The sequence below is a fragment of the Peromyscus maniculatus genome, chromosome 9 (genome assembly GCF_049852395.1).
Source record: "Peromyscus maniculatus bairdii isolate BWxNUB_F1_BW_parent chromosome 9, HU_Pman_BW_mat_3.1, whole genome shotgun sequence".
Classification (NCBI taxonomy): Eukaryota; Metazoa; Chordata; class Mammalia; order Rodentia; family Cricetidae; genus Peromyscus; species Peromyscus maniculatus.
Window position 1 is genome coordinate 9,411,825 of NC_134860.1, and position 14,695 is coordinate 9,426,519.

A 14,695-nucleotide genomic window follows, 5' to 3' on the forward strand; every position below is an offset into this window, starting at 1 on the left:
AGGTGCCTTTGTCCTGCCTGGGTTGGTTGGCAGTCTGGGAGGATGGGCAGGAGCTGGCACACAAGTGCTGTCACCCTGTGGTGGCCTCCCCGTGCTGTGCACAGCCATAGCAGCCTGCTGGCCCCGCCATCTGCTCCGAGGAGACCTGGATTTTTTGCAGCTTGTCTAAAAATGGCAGTGGTGTCTTTAGCAGTCCAGTGGCAAAAAACAGAATTGCAAACAGATTCGGGGACTAAAACGTGATATTTGTTATTGCTGTTGAGTGTGTAGGCATGGGAATCTTTTATTTTGTTATTTATGTATTCATTTATTTTTCGTTTGTTTATTTTATTACATATTTGGACAGAATGAAATTCAGTGTGTTGCACAGTCTGTGCATATACTTTACCACAGAGCCAAATGCCCAGTATTATGGGGTCATTCATTCATTTATTGATTCATTTGGTACCTAGGGCCTCGTGCATGCTATGAGTTCTCTACGACACAACTGCACAGCCCAGCCTCCCTGCCTTGGGGTATTTAAAAGCTGCCTGTGTTAAGTTCGGGTCTAAAGTCTTAACATTATTCGTCTAGGCTTGATTTTGAAACTTTCTGAGCTATCTTTTTAGAAATAGATTCTTTTTTTCCCCCACACTAACTAAAGGACACGTGTGAGGAAAGAGGGACATCGGCCAGAATGCCAGCCTCTAGAACACAGGGCAACTTGCCTGAGCTGTCGCTGTGAAAAGATGACCCTGGAGTCTTCTGATCTTGTGGCCCTGGCTTTGGGTTAGCCTTTGTTTACAGAGAAACCTGGGGTCAGTGCAGAGTCAGTTTTGAACAGGTTCGCCTTCCTTTTATGTAGTAAAGGAAGTGCTTGGCACGGAGACAAAGTCAGAACTTCTCAGTATTGATCGCTGCCTGATCTAGGGAAAGTGGACGCGCAGCTTTTCTCTTCCTGTGAAGTGACATGTTTTAAGGATCTCATAGCTCCAAGAGCAGAGCAGAGAGCATCCACTGTCGCCCATGCATGAAGACCCACGTGTGGGTGGATGGTGCCTACTGGTGGGGGTCCATTGCCCCCAGGGCCTCTGTGCTTGGTGGAGCATCGGAGCATTGCACACAGGCCAGATGTTCTGTGATTCTGCAGCCACAGCTGCCTGGGGAGAGCCAGCTCCCTCTGTGCCACTGCTAGGCTGAGATCAGAAACCACAACTAGACCTTGAGTTCTTTGCCTCCCACCAGGAGAGAGCAGGCCCCGGATGTGTGTGGTGTGTTTGAGGGACTTCTGGTAAGAATGACAATCTCAGAGCTCACCTGCAGCCTTGGTCCTCCTTGGTCCCTTTAGCCTGGAAACATAGAGAGCACATAAATGCATAGACTGGGGGGCGAGGACACCTTTATCTTGGGGCACAGAAACTTTAGTAAGTCAGTTTTTACCCTCGCCTCCAAGAAGGAAACAGAAGCCAAATTACCGTGCCTTTTTATCAGGGCTGACATCTGACTCCCTCAGAGGCAGCTTTGTCTCCATCTGCCCCAGTTCCGTCTGGCCCAGCAAGGCAATTGGGTTATTTACCACTTTTTCTCCCCTACCAGCCAGCCAAGTTCCTGGAGTAATCTGCTCAACAATGAATAAACCAGGACTGGCTGTGGAGTCACAGGATTTGGACTGTCCTGTATCCTGGTATCTTGTCCTCAGCTCAGGTCTCTGACCTCGGTCCATCATGACTCGTCCCTCTCAGAATCCGTGCATCCCATTGTTGAATTTCATGTTGTTGAAGCAGCAGGACAAGCCTGCCCTCCCTAACCATTCCAGCCTGTCATTCTATAAAGCCACACAGGAGGACACACGTGCCCCTGGACAGAAGCAGTTGGACTTTGCTACCAGGAAAAAGCCACTCTGTTTCCAACTGGACCTCCTCACACCTCGTGGCATTCCACCCTGTGTAGCCTGGCTTCCACCAGGGCTTTCCCAGCAGCCTTTGCGTGGGAAGACCCCACGATTGCTTATGTCAAGCATTTGGTGCACCAAGGAACTCTTCCACAGTGCTTTATTCTTGCATTCAGAACTCTCCTTCCAGCTCCCCTCAGCCTCCATTATAGCTCCAGGATCCTCATGGGAGACCTTTCCTTCTGTCAACCCATCTGCCGATTCTCTTAACAGTTAATAAAAGTGGTCAGGTCTACATACGAGTCCCAGGATAGGTGAGGCTATAAAGAGAGACTCCCATCTCATTAAAACAAAACAAGTGTTTCTCCTTGTCCTGCGGCACTTCCTACTTATACCTTCCCCTCCCTATCCATAGGGATTTTGTCCCATGATTTCTCCAACCCAAAGATACCAAAAATGCATGGCTATACGAGTACCTTAAGGAAGTCTTGTAGTATTTGAATATAACCATGTGTGTCTTCATCTCTGGATGACATATGATACTTAGTACAACACCTGTACTATATAAATAGTTTTAATAACGTGGTATTTAGCCAAGTATGACAAGAAAAAGTGTCTACTGTTCAGTGCAATAAGTTTTTTTTTTTAAAGATTTCTTGTCTTTGTTACTTTTCTATTGCTATGACAAAAAACAATGACCAAGGCAACTTATAAAAGAAAGCATTTAATTTGGGGGTTTATGGTTCCAGAGGGTTATAGTCCATTACTATAATGGTGGGGAACACGGCAACAGGCAGGCAGGCATGGCACTGGAGCAGTAGCTGAGAGCTTACATCTTGATCCACAAATGTACAGAGAGCTAACGGGGAATGGTGTGGGCTTCTGAGACCTCAAAGTCCACCCCCAGTGACATACCTTCTCTAACAAAGCCATACCTCCTAATCCTCCCCAAACAGTTCCATCAGTTGTGGAGCAGACCAATTATTCAAATATATGAGCCTCTGGGGTACATTCTCATCCAAACCTCCTCATTTATTTATGTTTATTTTGTGTATATAGATGTGTCCCTGCATGTACATCTATGCACCACATGTGTGCAGGGCCTTCAGTGGAGAGTGTTGGTTCCTCTAGCACTAGAGTTACAGACAGTTGTTAACCATGATGTGGGTGCTGGGAACCAAACCTGTATAATCTGCAAGAATAACAAATACTGTTAATCACTGAACCATCTCTCTAGGCCCCAAGGTTGCTGTTACTGTTTTTGAATAGTTTTGATCCATGATTGATTGAATTTGTAGATGGGGAAGTTGGAGACACAGAGAAACAACTATGCTTAATTTTTAGTTCAAACTTCTAAGTAGCCCGGAATAGAAATCTACTCAGTCTAGCTTAGACAAAAATGTTGACTAGCTCTAAGAACATGAAAGGACTTTCCAACTCGAGGCATGGCTTCTGCCAGGCCTCCCTAGGGCTCTGGTCAAACAAGAGACTCAAAAGAACTTGGATGCGTAAGTTCGTTGTCTCTCCCTTCTGGGTCATTGACCACCTGCATCTCCAGTTTTCAATTATGATGAATCAGATTTACCTTTTCTAATGATTGAACATGTATGCTGATTGGGTGCTCTGTCTCTGATCTGTGTCCCTAGCCATCAAGGTTTACTCATAGGGAGAATGCCTCTGATGACAAGATTGGAACTCTGCCTCTTAGATTTAGACCTGAAGGTTTTCCTCTTGTGCATTTCCCACCCCCCCCCCCAAAAATCTTTATAATTTATATTTGAAATTCATTTTTTGTGGTTTGTTTTGAGTTAATGTTTATGATAATGTGCCCTTCAGATCTCTATGTGTATGCTGTCCTTGTGTGCTGCGTGGGGATCCTCAGCGTTCTCCTCTTCACCCTGGTCATCGCCTGGCAGTCGGTGTTTCACAAGAGGAAATCTAGAGGTAAGAAATCAGATAAGGTCATGTCTGGAATGGGTAGCCACCCACCCACACACAGGCGGAAGATGGCGGGCAAAGTATCACCTTGGTGGGAAGGCATCCTGGGTCAGTAATTGTCTGCCTGGAATCAGAAAGCAAAGTGAGTGAGAAGACCTGCCTCTCACAGGTGTTGCTGAAATACACTGACCACCGTCACACCAGCTAAATTCTGCTTCCTCTCATCTCTTCCTGGGGCTTTGGGTTCCTTAACTCCTATCATGTTATTCATCCGGAGGAGGCGGGGGCGGGGGGGGGGGGGGATGGAGCCGTGTGGCACTGCACTCTGGCTCAACTTCTCAAGAGTGAATTTTGGGGCCAAATTCCTGAACCAAGGGACTTTCAGATGTCTTCTTGTCAGGCAGGTGGGACCGGAGAGTCTCCTTCTGCTCTTTTCCTGTCTCTTTCCTCCTCAGCGTCCCTGATCCCTGGAGTCTGTCCTCAGTCCTTTCTCTCCTGCCTTCTTTCTCAGGCATTGCATTCCATGACTCCTCTCTCCTTAGAAATGCTGCCGATCCTAACCAGAGTCCATCTCTCTTTCTAAGCTCAATTTCCCAAGTCCAGTGGTTCTGAGAATCTGCCCGGCTGCCTGCCTCTGTTCTGTTCTCCGAGGATGGCTCGGCGGACCTTCTTCTTCCACGGTGTTGGCTGCCTTCTTGAGCTTTTCTTTCTTTAAAGCCCCCGAGTGCTCCTCATGCACACCATCCCCCCAGAATTTCCAAAACCAGTTGGGGACACAGTTGCTTTCAGAGGTGATCAAGACAGACTGAGCCCAGTGTCAACGAAACCTCCTCACTTAGCAACCAAGGACCCAGCCCCTGTCCCTCTCCTCCCTCATGGAGACCTGAGGGACAGAAATGCACCTGTCTGAGAGCTGGGAAGGAAGAGACACTGGGACCATGAGCACATTTCTGGTGACATGTGAGTAAATCATACATCACTGTCACTATTAACCCTAGCTTATGGATCTGGGAGGAGTTGGCTTCTGTCCGTGCTCACAGGGACCTTTAAACTGGGAAACTGAAGGACAGCTATGACAAGGACAAGACTGGGAAAACCAGGAAGGGAGGATGGGCGTCCAGGGACGGATACCACAGGAGACTGTTGCTCAGGGGTGAGGAGGAGAGGTTCTGGAACTGGAAGAGCTGCTGTTGTCATGGGGTACAGGGGCTAAGAGCACTGTCTTGCAGAAAACCTGGGTTCAATTCTCACCGCCGACATGATGGTTCACATGGGTAACTCCAGTCCCAGGGAATCTGACATTCTCTTAGGGTCTCCTCCAGCACCAGGTACGAACATGGTGCACAGACATACGTGCAGGCAAAACATCCAGGCGCATAAAACAAAATAAAAAGAATTGCTGTTGTGGGAGAGGGGGTGTAGAAGAGCAGTTCGGCCACTGCCCGGATGGAGCAACAAGAGGACTCAAGGATCCTGCATCCACAGCCTCCCTTCTCCAGCACGGGAGTCCCTGGATGCTTCTTCCCCTTGAAATTAAACCAAAACCAGCAAGCGTAGAAGACAAAGGTTCATCGGTAGTTTCCAGGGTCTGGATGGGGTTGGCGGGGAGCAGAGAACAGCATGCAGCCCTTGAAATGGAGCCAGGGGTACAGGCCAGCTCTCCCTACACTGGAGCCTGAGTGTTTCCCACCTGACTTGGGTTTCATTGCTCTGCCCTTGGGTACCTTGGTCCATGGCATCTGCCGCTCCATCCAGCTATCCCAGCATTTCCCTCGTTCTCAGTCCTCAGCTGCTCCTCTGAGCTTGTGGCAAATGTTTGCCCGTGGGTGTTGGCCCTCTGCCTCCCTTCCAGAGAACTCTGTGTGAGGCAGGAACCATGCATGTGACCCATCCTCCTTGGAATTTGGCTCACAACAGATGCTCCACAATTGATGAACAAATAGATTTGTTTCCCAGCTGCTCTGCTCCCAGCTGTTGGAGCTTAAAAGGCCCTGGCAGTTTCTAGACTGGGTGTGTGCTCGGGGCAGCTCCACCAGGGCCTGGGCAGACTTGAGCTGCAGACCCCGTGGGACTTCAGGCAGGACCCAGGAGTCAAAGAAAGGCCAAGAATGGCAGACTGGACACACAGGGGCACCTGGCGTCTTCCTCCAGGCCTCACAGAAAGACCTCAAGGAATGGGGATTATGACTGACTCATCATTGTCCCCTGCCAGGGTGAGCTTTAGGGTGACCACCTGTGCTCAGCATCAAAAGCCCTCCTCAGCTGTCAAGAGCATTGTCTGAGCACCTGATATAGACCAGGTATACGGCTCTACTCCTCCATGTCCTGTGTAGCCTGCACGGTTCCCGTGAGACGAACAGCATGATGATATCCCTACACTAGCCAGCGGGAGAGGTGAGGCTCAGACTCTAGCTATATCTCAAATGCCCTAGTTTTCTATTCTAGAAAATGCGCAGACATCTGAGGATGATCTTTATGAAGGAACTTTCCGTGGAGATTGTCCATGAGGTTCTTCCCACACAGATCTGCCTGTCTTCTCTGGTCCTGGGTACATCTTTTGATATGTCTGAGTTTCAGAGAGGACAATAATCTTTTCTAGGTGATTCCTAAAGACTCCACAGGATGTGTCTGAAGGCATAGTGTTATGGTTTGGGCATAAAATGTCCCTACCAAAGGCTCATGTGTTTGAGGCTGGGTCCCAAGCTGAAGGGACTATTTTGAGAGGTCCTGGGAGCTTAAGGAGGTGGCATATAGCTGGAGGAGGTAGGTCACAGGGGTCAGGTTCTTGGGGTTTTCTTGTCACTGGCCCTGTCCTGGTTTGTTTTCTGCTTTTGTTCACCAAGAACTAAAGAGCGGCCTCCTCCACCTGCTGCCCTTCCATGGTGTTCTGCCTGAGTACTAAGGCCAAGCAACCATGGACTGAACCCTCTGCAGCCATGGGCAAGGAACTCCTCCCCCCTTTCAGGTGTCTTCCAGGTATTTTGGTCACAGCTATATAAAAGTCAGTAATACACTTGATGTACATGTGACAGAAACAAGCATGTATGGATGCAGATAGGCCTTAAAATCTGGGGTTAGGGCTGCTCATAGAACCCCAGCTCCTGGTACAGTTTCCAGGAAAGTGCAAAACAAAGCCCACAGGTTTGGTTTGCATGCCCTTGTAACATCCATTATATATTAAAATCGAGCAAAACCATACTTAGAGACATTGTATTTAAATTAAATGAGCTTAGGTCCTAGGATCTTATGAGTAGGCTTCTTCCTATTCATAATGTGAATTCCAGAAGGTCATTAAAATGGGACAAATCACTTGTGGACCATGTTATTATCACATGTCCAGCATTCCTGTCCTCTGCCTCTCAGGTATAGTCCTCATCAGTACCTTAAACAGAATTATCCAATAAGAAATCCAAATTGTCTCAGTTGGATGATTCCCCATTGAAAATACCAGAGCTATTGATCAGAATATTTCCGGCTTTGACGTTTTATGCCCCAGTTCAAGGATATCGAGTTTTCAGAGCTGGTGGACAAGTCCAGCAGGGGGGCCAGATCCTCCGGTGGCTCTGCTTCTGCAGCGGCGCTCTCTGGGGCGTTATTCCTATGAACCCTCATTTTTTAGTGGAAAAGGGTAGAACGCAGTGATGGTGATTTGTCCCAGTAATGCCGTCTTTCCCGCTTCCAGAATGGAAGCAAAGTAGATCCTAGGTTGGAGAGAGGGAAAGGGTACAGCTCAGTTACCACAGGTAACTGGGGAACAATTGACAACTATTGGGGCCCTAGGGTCTGGAGTGCTGGGCTGTTTCTATGGCAACCAACAAGCCAGGGTATATCCCACAGGAAGTGGCCCCCGTGTGGGCTAGCTGCTGTCAATGGTTATGACTTTCACTGAGAGCCGTTAAGCATTTGTGGACCATACTACATGTGTCCAAATGATTCTGTGACCCTAGGATACTCAAAAATCAAAGACACTTGTCAACTTTATACAGCATTGTCTTGCTTCCCATGCACTGAATTATAACAGATTTGCATCATTGTGACTAAAGCTAGACCATAAATAAAGAGCTGAGAATAGTGCTTGGTTTGAAGAGGATCCACTTCTTACTAGGGGGTCCTACTGTGAGCCTGTTGGTTTTCAGTTTTTTTCCCCCTTGATGCTTGGACTTTTGCATGCATGGTTGGGGAAGCCAGCCCCATGCTCTGTTGGGTCACAGAGCACTGAGGTCTGTAGACTGCTCCTACCCAACAGTGCTTCTTGGTTCCTGCAGCAACATCTGGACAGAGGACATCGGAGGCGCAGACCCACTCCTGAGGACCCTGCAATACTCTTGGCTCTTCCAAAGCCAAGGGCGGCAGGCCAGCCTTCTTGGCTGCCATTCTGCCCCAGCCATCACTGCTGTGTTTCCAGGACCCCCAGCTGGGCTATGAGCAAAGCTAATTGTACCCATGTGTTGCCAGGCCAGCACAGGCACACTCCATTCTTCTCCCTAGCACAAATCTCTGTCCTTGCTCTGTGTTAGCGCCTGTAGTGCCCAGGACCTCGTCCCAGGGCCTCTTCAGCTGAGTCATCCTAGAGAAGAATACCAGTCCTGGGGTCCAGGACTGAGCTCTGAGTTTTAGTGTTTTCTCAGGACACTGGTTTCTAAGGCCGTTGCTTTTCAAGAACCCACCTAGTCTTGCTGGTCCAGGGAGTTTCCAGCGATCCCCAGCCTTCTGTGCCCAAGCTTCCTAAAGTTGAGTCTGTAAGGCATCTTGGAGCCCAGGTAGGAGCGGTGGTGGCCTTTCCTTACCGTCTGAATTCTTCACTGGGAGCTCTTGTTCCTTTCCGTTTGCATCTGTCTTCTGAGACCAGAGACTGGACAATCCAAGGCTCGTTATAAACTATGCCTCCCCTGCCTGCGTCCCTGTGAGGAAGAACCAAATGGCTTATGGACTTTTCCTCCAGAGGTACAAGGAAGAGGGGACTAGGGACTGAGTCCCACTCACTTGAGAGTAGAGACCACAAAAGACAGAATGGTTGGCTGGGATGACAGAGAATGGAAGGATGACCTGAGGAGGTCAAAGGGCTCAGAGACACCTGGTATCCCCAAGGTCAACCTCACCCTTTGTCCTTTGGCAGATTGATCCACGGGCTACACTTAGTACTACTGGTTCTGGGCAGGCCCGCTGAGACTGGTGGAGAAGGAGCTGTCTTCCCTTTGTGAGCCTGTCAGCTTCCTAAAGAGTTCTGGACTTAGAGCCTAGATTCAAGTTCCTTTATCCACAAAGCAAGTCAGAAACTGCCAATGAATTATATTTGAGCCCCCAAATCTCCCAACTGTAAAATGGGGAGGGGTGTTGCTCTTATCTTTCAGGACTCTGGGAGTTCTGGGTATGGGCAGAGCAGGTATCCTGTTAGCCTTCCCTGACTGGAAAAATCCTGGAGAAAACCAGCTGAACAGAGGAAAAGGTTTATTTTGGCACATGGATTCGGAGCTTTAGGTTTATGGTCACTTGACCCCATTGCTTTGGCCCTCAGGGAGGCAGAACTGCAAAGCAGGGAGCTGAGCAGTTCCTCTCATGGTGTCTTGAAAGCAGAAGAGGAGAAGGGAGCCCAGAACGAGACATGACACCCAAGACGCACTCACTTCAGCTGTGCTGAGTTTCCATCACCTCACAGTATCTCATCACCAAATCATGAACCAGTTGACAGGTTGATCCATTGATGAAGTCGGGGCTCTTACGATGCAATCAATCTCCCAAGGCCATGCCACTAAGCATTCCTGCGTTGGTGGCCATCCAGTGTCATTTCTGTTGCTGTGACAAATATACTTACTATTCCAAGTCACAGTCCATCATTGAGGGAAGTTAAAGGGAGAACTCAAGGCGGGAATGTGAAGACACCCCCGCTTGGTATTTCACAGGGCGTTACCTTCAACGGAGGAACTCACTTCATAGCCAAAGGTGGCAGGAACCATGGCGGAGTGTGCTTGCTAGCTCGATCACAGGCTCATGCTCATCTAGCTTTTTTTAATACAGCACTGGACCATCTGCTCTGGGAATGGTACTGCCCATGGTGGGCTAGGTCCTCCTACATCAATTTAAAAAGATCAAGACACACTCTCACAGACATGCCCACAAATCAGGCCAGTCTAGGCAAGGCTTCGACTGAGATTCCCTTCCATGGGGCCAGGCTGTGTCGTCAAGTTGATAGTTAAAGCTGACTAAGACAATGCTCAAGCTTTCCATTCATGAGCCCTTGGGGACAATCCCAGATATAACTGTAAACAAGTACCCTCCCTGGTCACGTGCTTCAGGTACCATGCGGGCCACGAACTGACACAGTAGAGAAATGTGAACCACAGGTGTAATCGGTTGTCTCCTTATTAAGGTTTTAAAACAAAATTGGGTGAAAATTTGTTTTAATCTGTTATGTCTGAAGATACAGTTTCTAAGGAGAGAACGGGTGAGACCGAACTGCACATGGCACACGGAGCTGTGAAGCCTGGCGTCACCACACGCCTTGTTTGGAGCTTGTTTCATTTTGAGGCCTTACAGCCCCGTGGGCTGCTGGTCAGCCCACAGCACGGAACACAGCAGACGGGCAACTTCATGTGTGGTGCTTTTCATTCACCAAGTGTGGTTGTTAAGTGGCGCCTGGTACCAAACTCCTCCTGGTCAGCTTCCGCTGTGTGACAGAAGCAGGTGATGCCGCCATGATAGCGGCTGCACTGGCCAGGCGGGGTTGTTTGGGCATGTCTGCTTCCGGGAGGTGGGAGCTGTGGGGCTCCACATGAGGAGAGGACAGTGCTGTGCACAGGGAGGGGAGGACCCCTGCCCTGACTCCTAGGAAATGCACGCAGGCTGCAGACTGGGCCTTGAAGTCAGGCTGCGGGGCTCCCTGACTTGAGTGGGTAGAGAAAGCTCTCTGCAAACATGGTCCTGGGTGCTATAGAGATCCTGTCCTGGGACTGCTCCGCTATGAGAGGAGATCGCTTGTGAGCAGAGCGAAAACACCCCCAGACCCAGCAAGTGTCTCTGAAAGGCCTAGGAAACCAAAATGAGTGTAAGGGAGGTGCGTGCGTGCGTGTGTGTGTGTGTGTGTGTGTGTGTGTGTGTGTGTGTGTGTGTTGCCTGTGTTACGTGTGTGGTCAGCCACACCTGCAGGTCCCAACACTACAATAGAACTGATAGGTGGGGGTGTGTCCCTTCAGCCTGCCTTCCCACTTCTGGAGGAAGTGTGACAGTCACAGGCTCAGCTGGAAAAGTCACAGACTTCAGGCCTGAAACGCTTTGGAGGGACTGGCCATGGTAGTGGCTTTGAACAGTGAGGACCTAGCTGAGAAGGAGGAGAAGGATGGTTGTCAGAAAGAGGCTGGTGGCTAGAGTGTCTTGTCAGGAGGGGTGAGAAGCATTGGCCTTCCTTTCGGAGCCTTTGGAGATCACCCAAAACAAGACCATGTATGTTGTGTTTTTATCTCGGAGGATAAATGCCCTGCACTAGGTGCTGGGAGGCAGTTATAGAGGGCTGTTCCACCAGTCACCCCCGAGGGGCTTCTCCATCTGGGCTCCTAACCCCCAGAGCTAGTATTGTAATTAGGGGATCCTGTCTCACTGGGCAGCCTCCCACACACTCCTGAACCCTTGCTGAGTGGGCTCTGCCTCCTCGGAGTCCAGGTTAAGCTAGGGCACTGATGTGATCGACATGCTGCTAGTGCCTAGTGGTGGCGGGACTCTGGGGACATCCACTTCTCAGAAGCTTACAATTGTCCAGAGTCCCCTGTGGTCCTGGGTGGTCTATCTTCATCAGTGGGAGTGTTGGCCTGCGTTCACTCAGCTCAGACCTCACATTCATCTGTCAAAACGTATTACTGAGACATCCCACCAGACTGGTGCCCTTCTTAGCCAGTCCCCCGCCCTAAATGGAGTCCCCCAGTTTCTCTCCTGCCTCTTCACTCCTCGTCTCTATCTACCCCATTCCTTTTCCTGCACCTGGACTTCACCTCCCCGAACACAGGGAAGCTCCTGGCACTCTTCCAGGTCTGGGCCCCACTCTGCCAGCTGCAGCTAGAGCACAGTGTACACAAGAGGCTCGGTATGGCTGTGTGTGGGTAACACCAGCTCTCAGTTTCTGAGGATGGCGCCCCCTAGACACAGAGGGCTCTGAGTCAGGTCACTCTGCTGGTGACCCGGAAGCCCTTGCGCTCGGGTTACTGTAACAGGACAGCCTGGGCTGCACAATGGAGTCCACTCTGTGGCCTCACTGTCATGGCCCTTGGAAGTCTGAGATGGAGATGCTGCAGTATCAAGGCTGGGTTCTCCTGTGGCTTCTCTCTCTCTCTCTCCTGTGGCTTCTCTCTTTGGCATCATCTCCTTATGGTTTACCTGGTTTTCTGTCTGCATTCGTGGCCTGGTTCCTTGCTCTAAAGACACCAGTCTTGTTGAATTAGAACTCACCCTAATGGCCTCATTTTAACTAAACTCTTTCTAAGATCCTATATCCAATTGCAATCCTATTACAAAGTACTGGGGATTAGGTCTTCAGCATACGAATTTTGGAGAGAACACAACGTGGTCTGTAACACCTGCTGTGTGGCTGTGGATAAGTTTACTACCCTCTCTGTGCTTCAGTGTCTTTCGTTACAACACAGGAACAGCGTTTAAAGAGGTTCTTGTAAAGCTGAAGTTGGAGAACAGAGCTGTGGGCTTTGAACAGGTGTTTCCTCAATAAATTCTTCACAAACTCCATGACCTTGGACTTCTATTTTATGTGTTGTTGGCACCTCAATCTTTTTCATTACAAATGTTGTAAATTGTTTCAAAGGAGTTGTGCTCTCCAGAGCTCTGCAGAAATAGCTATTTTAAAATGATAGGACTGCATCACGCCCTTTTGTATTTTGATTTTGATCACCAGCCCTGTTTATTTTAAGCATCCTATGAAGGAAAAAAAAAAAAAAAGCACCCATTGAAGTGGGGGTGGGGAAGGCCTCGCACACCTCGCACAGAAGCCTCGGCTGTTAGGGCCATCATCTGGTCCGTCTACCTCTCCTTTTCTCTTCGTCCACCTGCCCCACAGAGTTTTGTCCTGCTTGCTCACAGCTGTAGAGCTGAGCGACTGTGGTGCTTACCTGCATGCGTGTGCACATGCGCACAAATGTGAGTTCACAACTCTCCATTCCCTTCTCTCTGGGTCTGAGTGTTAAAATGCTGTTAGAAGATCAAATTATCAATACTTCACAATTAACAGTATTTGGGAAGATTACTGTAAAATGAACAACAATAACATAAATAGATCATTTGTTTAGATAAATAATTAATAAGCATAACGTAACATTTTATTGAAAGTGCACTTGTATTGAAATAGATTTTTATTTTTACTTTATATATCCTCACATGTAAATGAGAAGATGAGAACTCAGAATTTGCTTAGGGGTATAGTTCTCCCTCAATCGTGTTCCTGTTTTCTTAATAAACGTGAGCTTGGGAATTTCACCTTCAATACAAAAGAAGGCAAGTTTAGATGGTGTTTTCATATGCTACTCAATACCAAGCACAGCTTTTGAATTATATATGTAAAGAGTTAAATAATGATCTAGCATCAAAGATGCTGTTTAATATGCTGCCAGCTGACACCTGGATCCGCTCATTATTCAATCCTTGTTGGAAGCAAAACATTGCAAATTCCATCCTCCTGAGCTTTAGCTACTAAGCTGGGAGTTATTCGGAGTCTCAGTGGACACGAATGCTTCATGTCAGTTCATGTGTGCTGCTCCCTATGTCAGGGGTCCGTGATGTAAGTCCCACTGAGTAGACAGCATCCCTTGGCTTTGTGAAGTGGAAAAGGTGCTGTTATAAGCAGAGAATAAAAATAACATAGTCAGATCTCAGACACATTGCAAGAGAACCAAGAAATTGATTCCTTTCTGACCCAAGAATGTTGTTTTGGATATGCAAACCAAATACTAAAGTCCATTGACCCATATGAAGTTTACAATACTGTCACAAATATGCATGTTCAGTACACACTATGTTGCTATTGTTGTATCCATAAACCATCTAGCCCACAGTAGGTGCTCAGTAAATGGAGTGCAGGAAGGGTTTAGACATTAGTAGAGAGCTGGTTTATATATCTTTTTAGCTCTCCCACGCTGGCAGTCCTGCTCTGGACCTTGCACTGGCTAACTGTGCAACAGATCATCCCAAACACAAGAGCATGAAACAACCGTTTTATCTGCTCATCCACAGGTTGGCAGTTGAGACTGAGCTCAGCTGAGCAGTTCTGCTGCTGCTCTCAGCCAGAGTCATTCATGCAGCTACAGTCGGATGGGGGATCAGTTGGGGCTGGCTGTTCTGGGACCTCAACTACCATGGCCAAGGCCTTCTCCATGGGGACTCATATTCCAGTGGACCCACAGAATAATTGACAGCAGAAGGGTTTCCTGTCACAAGCCTCAGATATGGCACTTTTTATGCCTCTACTTGTGGCACATTGGCTAATGTCCCTTGGATCTAAGCAAGTCATGTGGCCAAGTTCTATTTAGTATGAGGTAGGAGAAGTTATACATAGATATAAACAGATGCAAGGAGGTGGGATTCGCTGGGACTGGCCATATAAAGATTTGCCCCGCAACTCAGGATTCCCCAGGCTGTTTCGGCATTCCTCTGTTGAGGTAACCTCAGCTTCAAGTCTTAGATCAGACACATTCTGGATTAGGGGCCCATGTATTCTAATTTTTCCATGATAGATAGAAGTTTGCCTCAAGGAGAACCATTGTAGAAAGATACCTTGCTACAAGGCTTGTTTCTTAGGGACATCTTCTTGTTTTATGCTTGTTTGAAGCAGAGTCACACTGTAGAGCCCAAGGCTAGTCTTGATTAAGATCCTCCTTCCTCAGCCCTCCAAGTGCTGCA

The 14,695-nt window shown here is 48.4% G+C and overlaps 1 protein-coding gene across 2 annotated transcripts in view; it reads left to right on the forward strand.

Moving 5' to 3' along the window:
* Vstm4 (V-set and transmembrane domain containing 4) overlaps nt 1-14,695 on the forward strand; it is an 82,432-nt gene that overhangs the window by 27,882 nt on the left and 39,855 nt on the right. For both annotated transcript variants that reach the window (XM_006976718.4, XM_076544366.1), the window contains exon 4: nt 3,707-3,814. In XM_006976718.4, the coding sequence (XP_006976780.1) occupies nt 3,707-3,814 (108 nt within the window). The remainder of the gene's footprint in view (nt 1-3,706; nt 3,815-14,695) is intronic.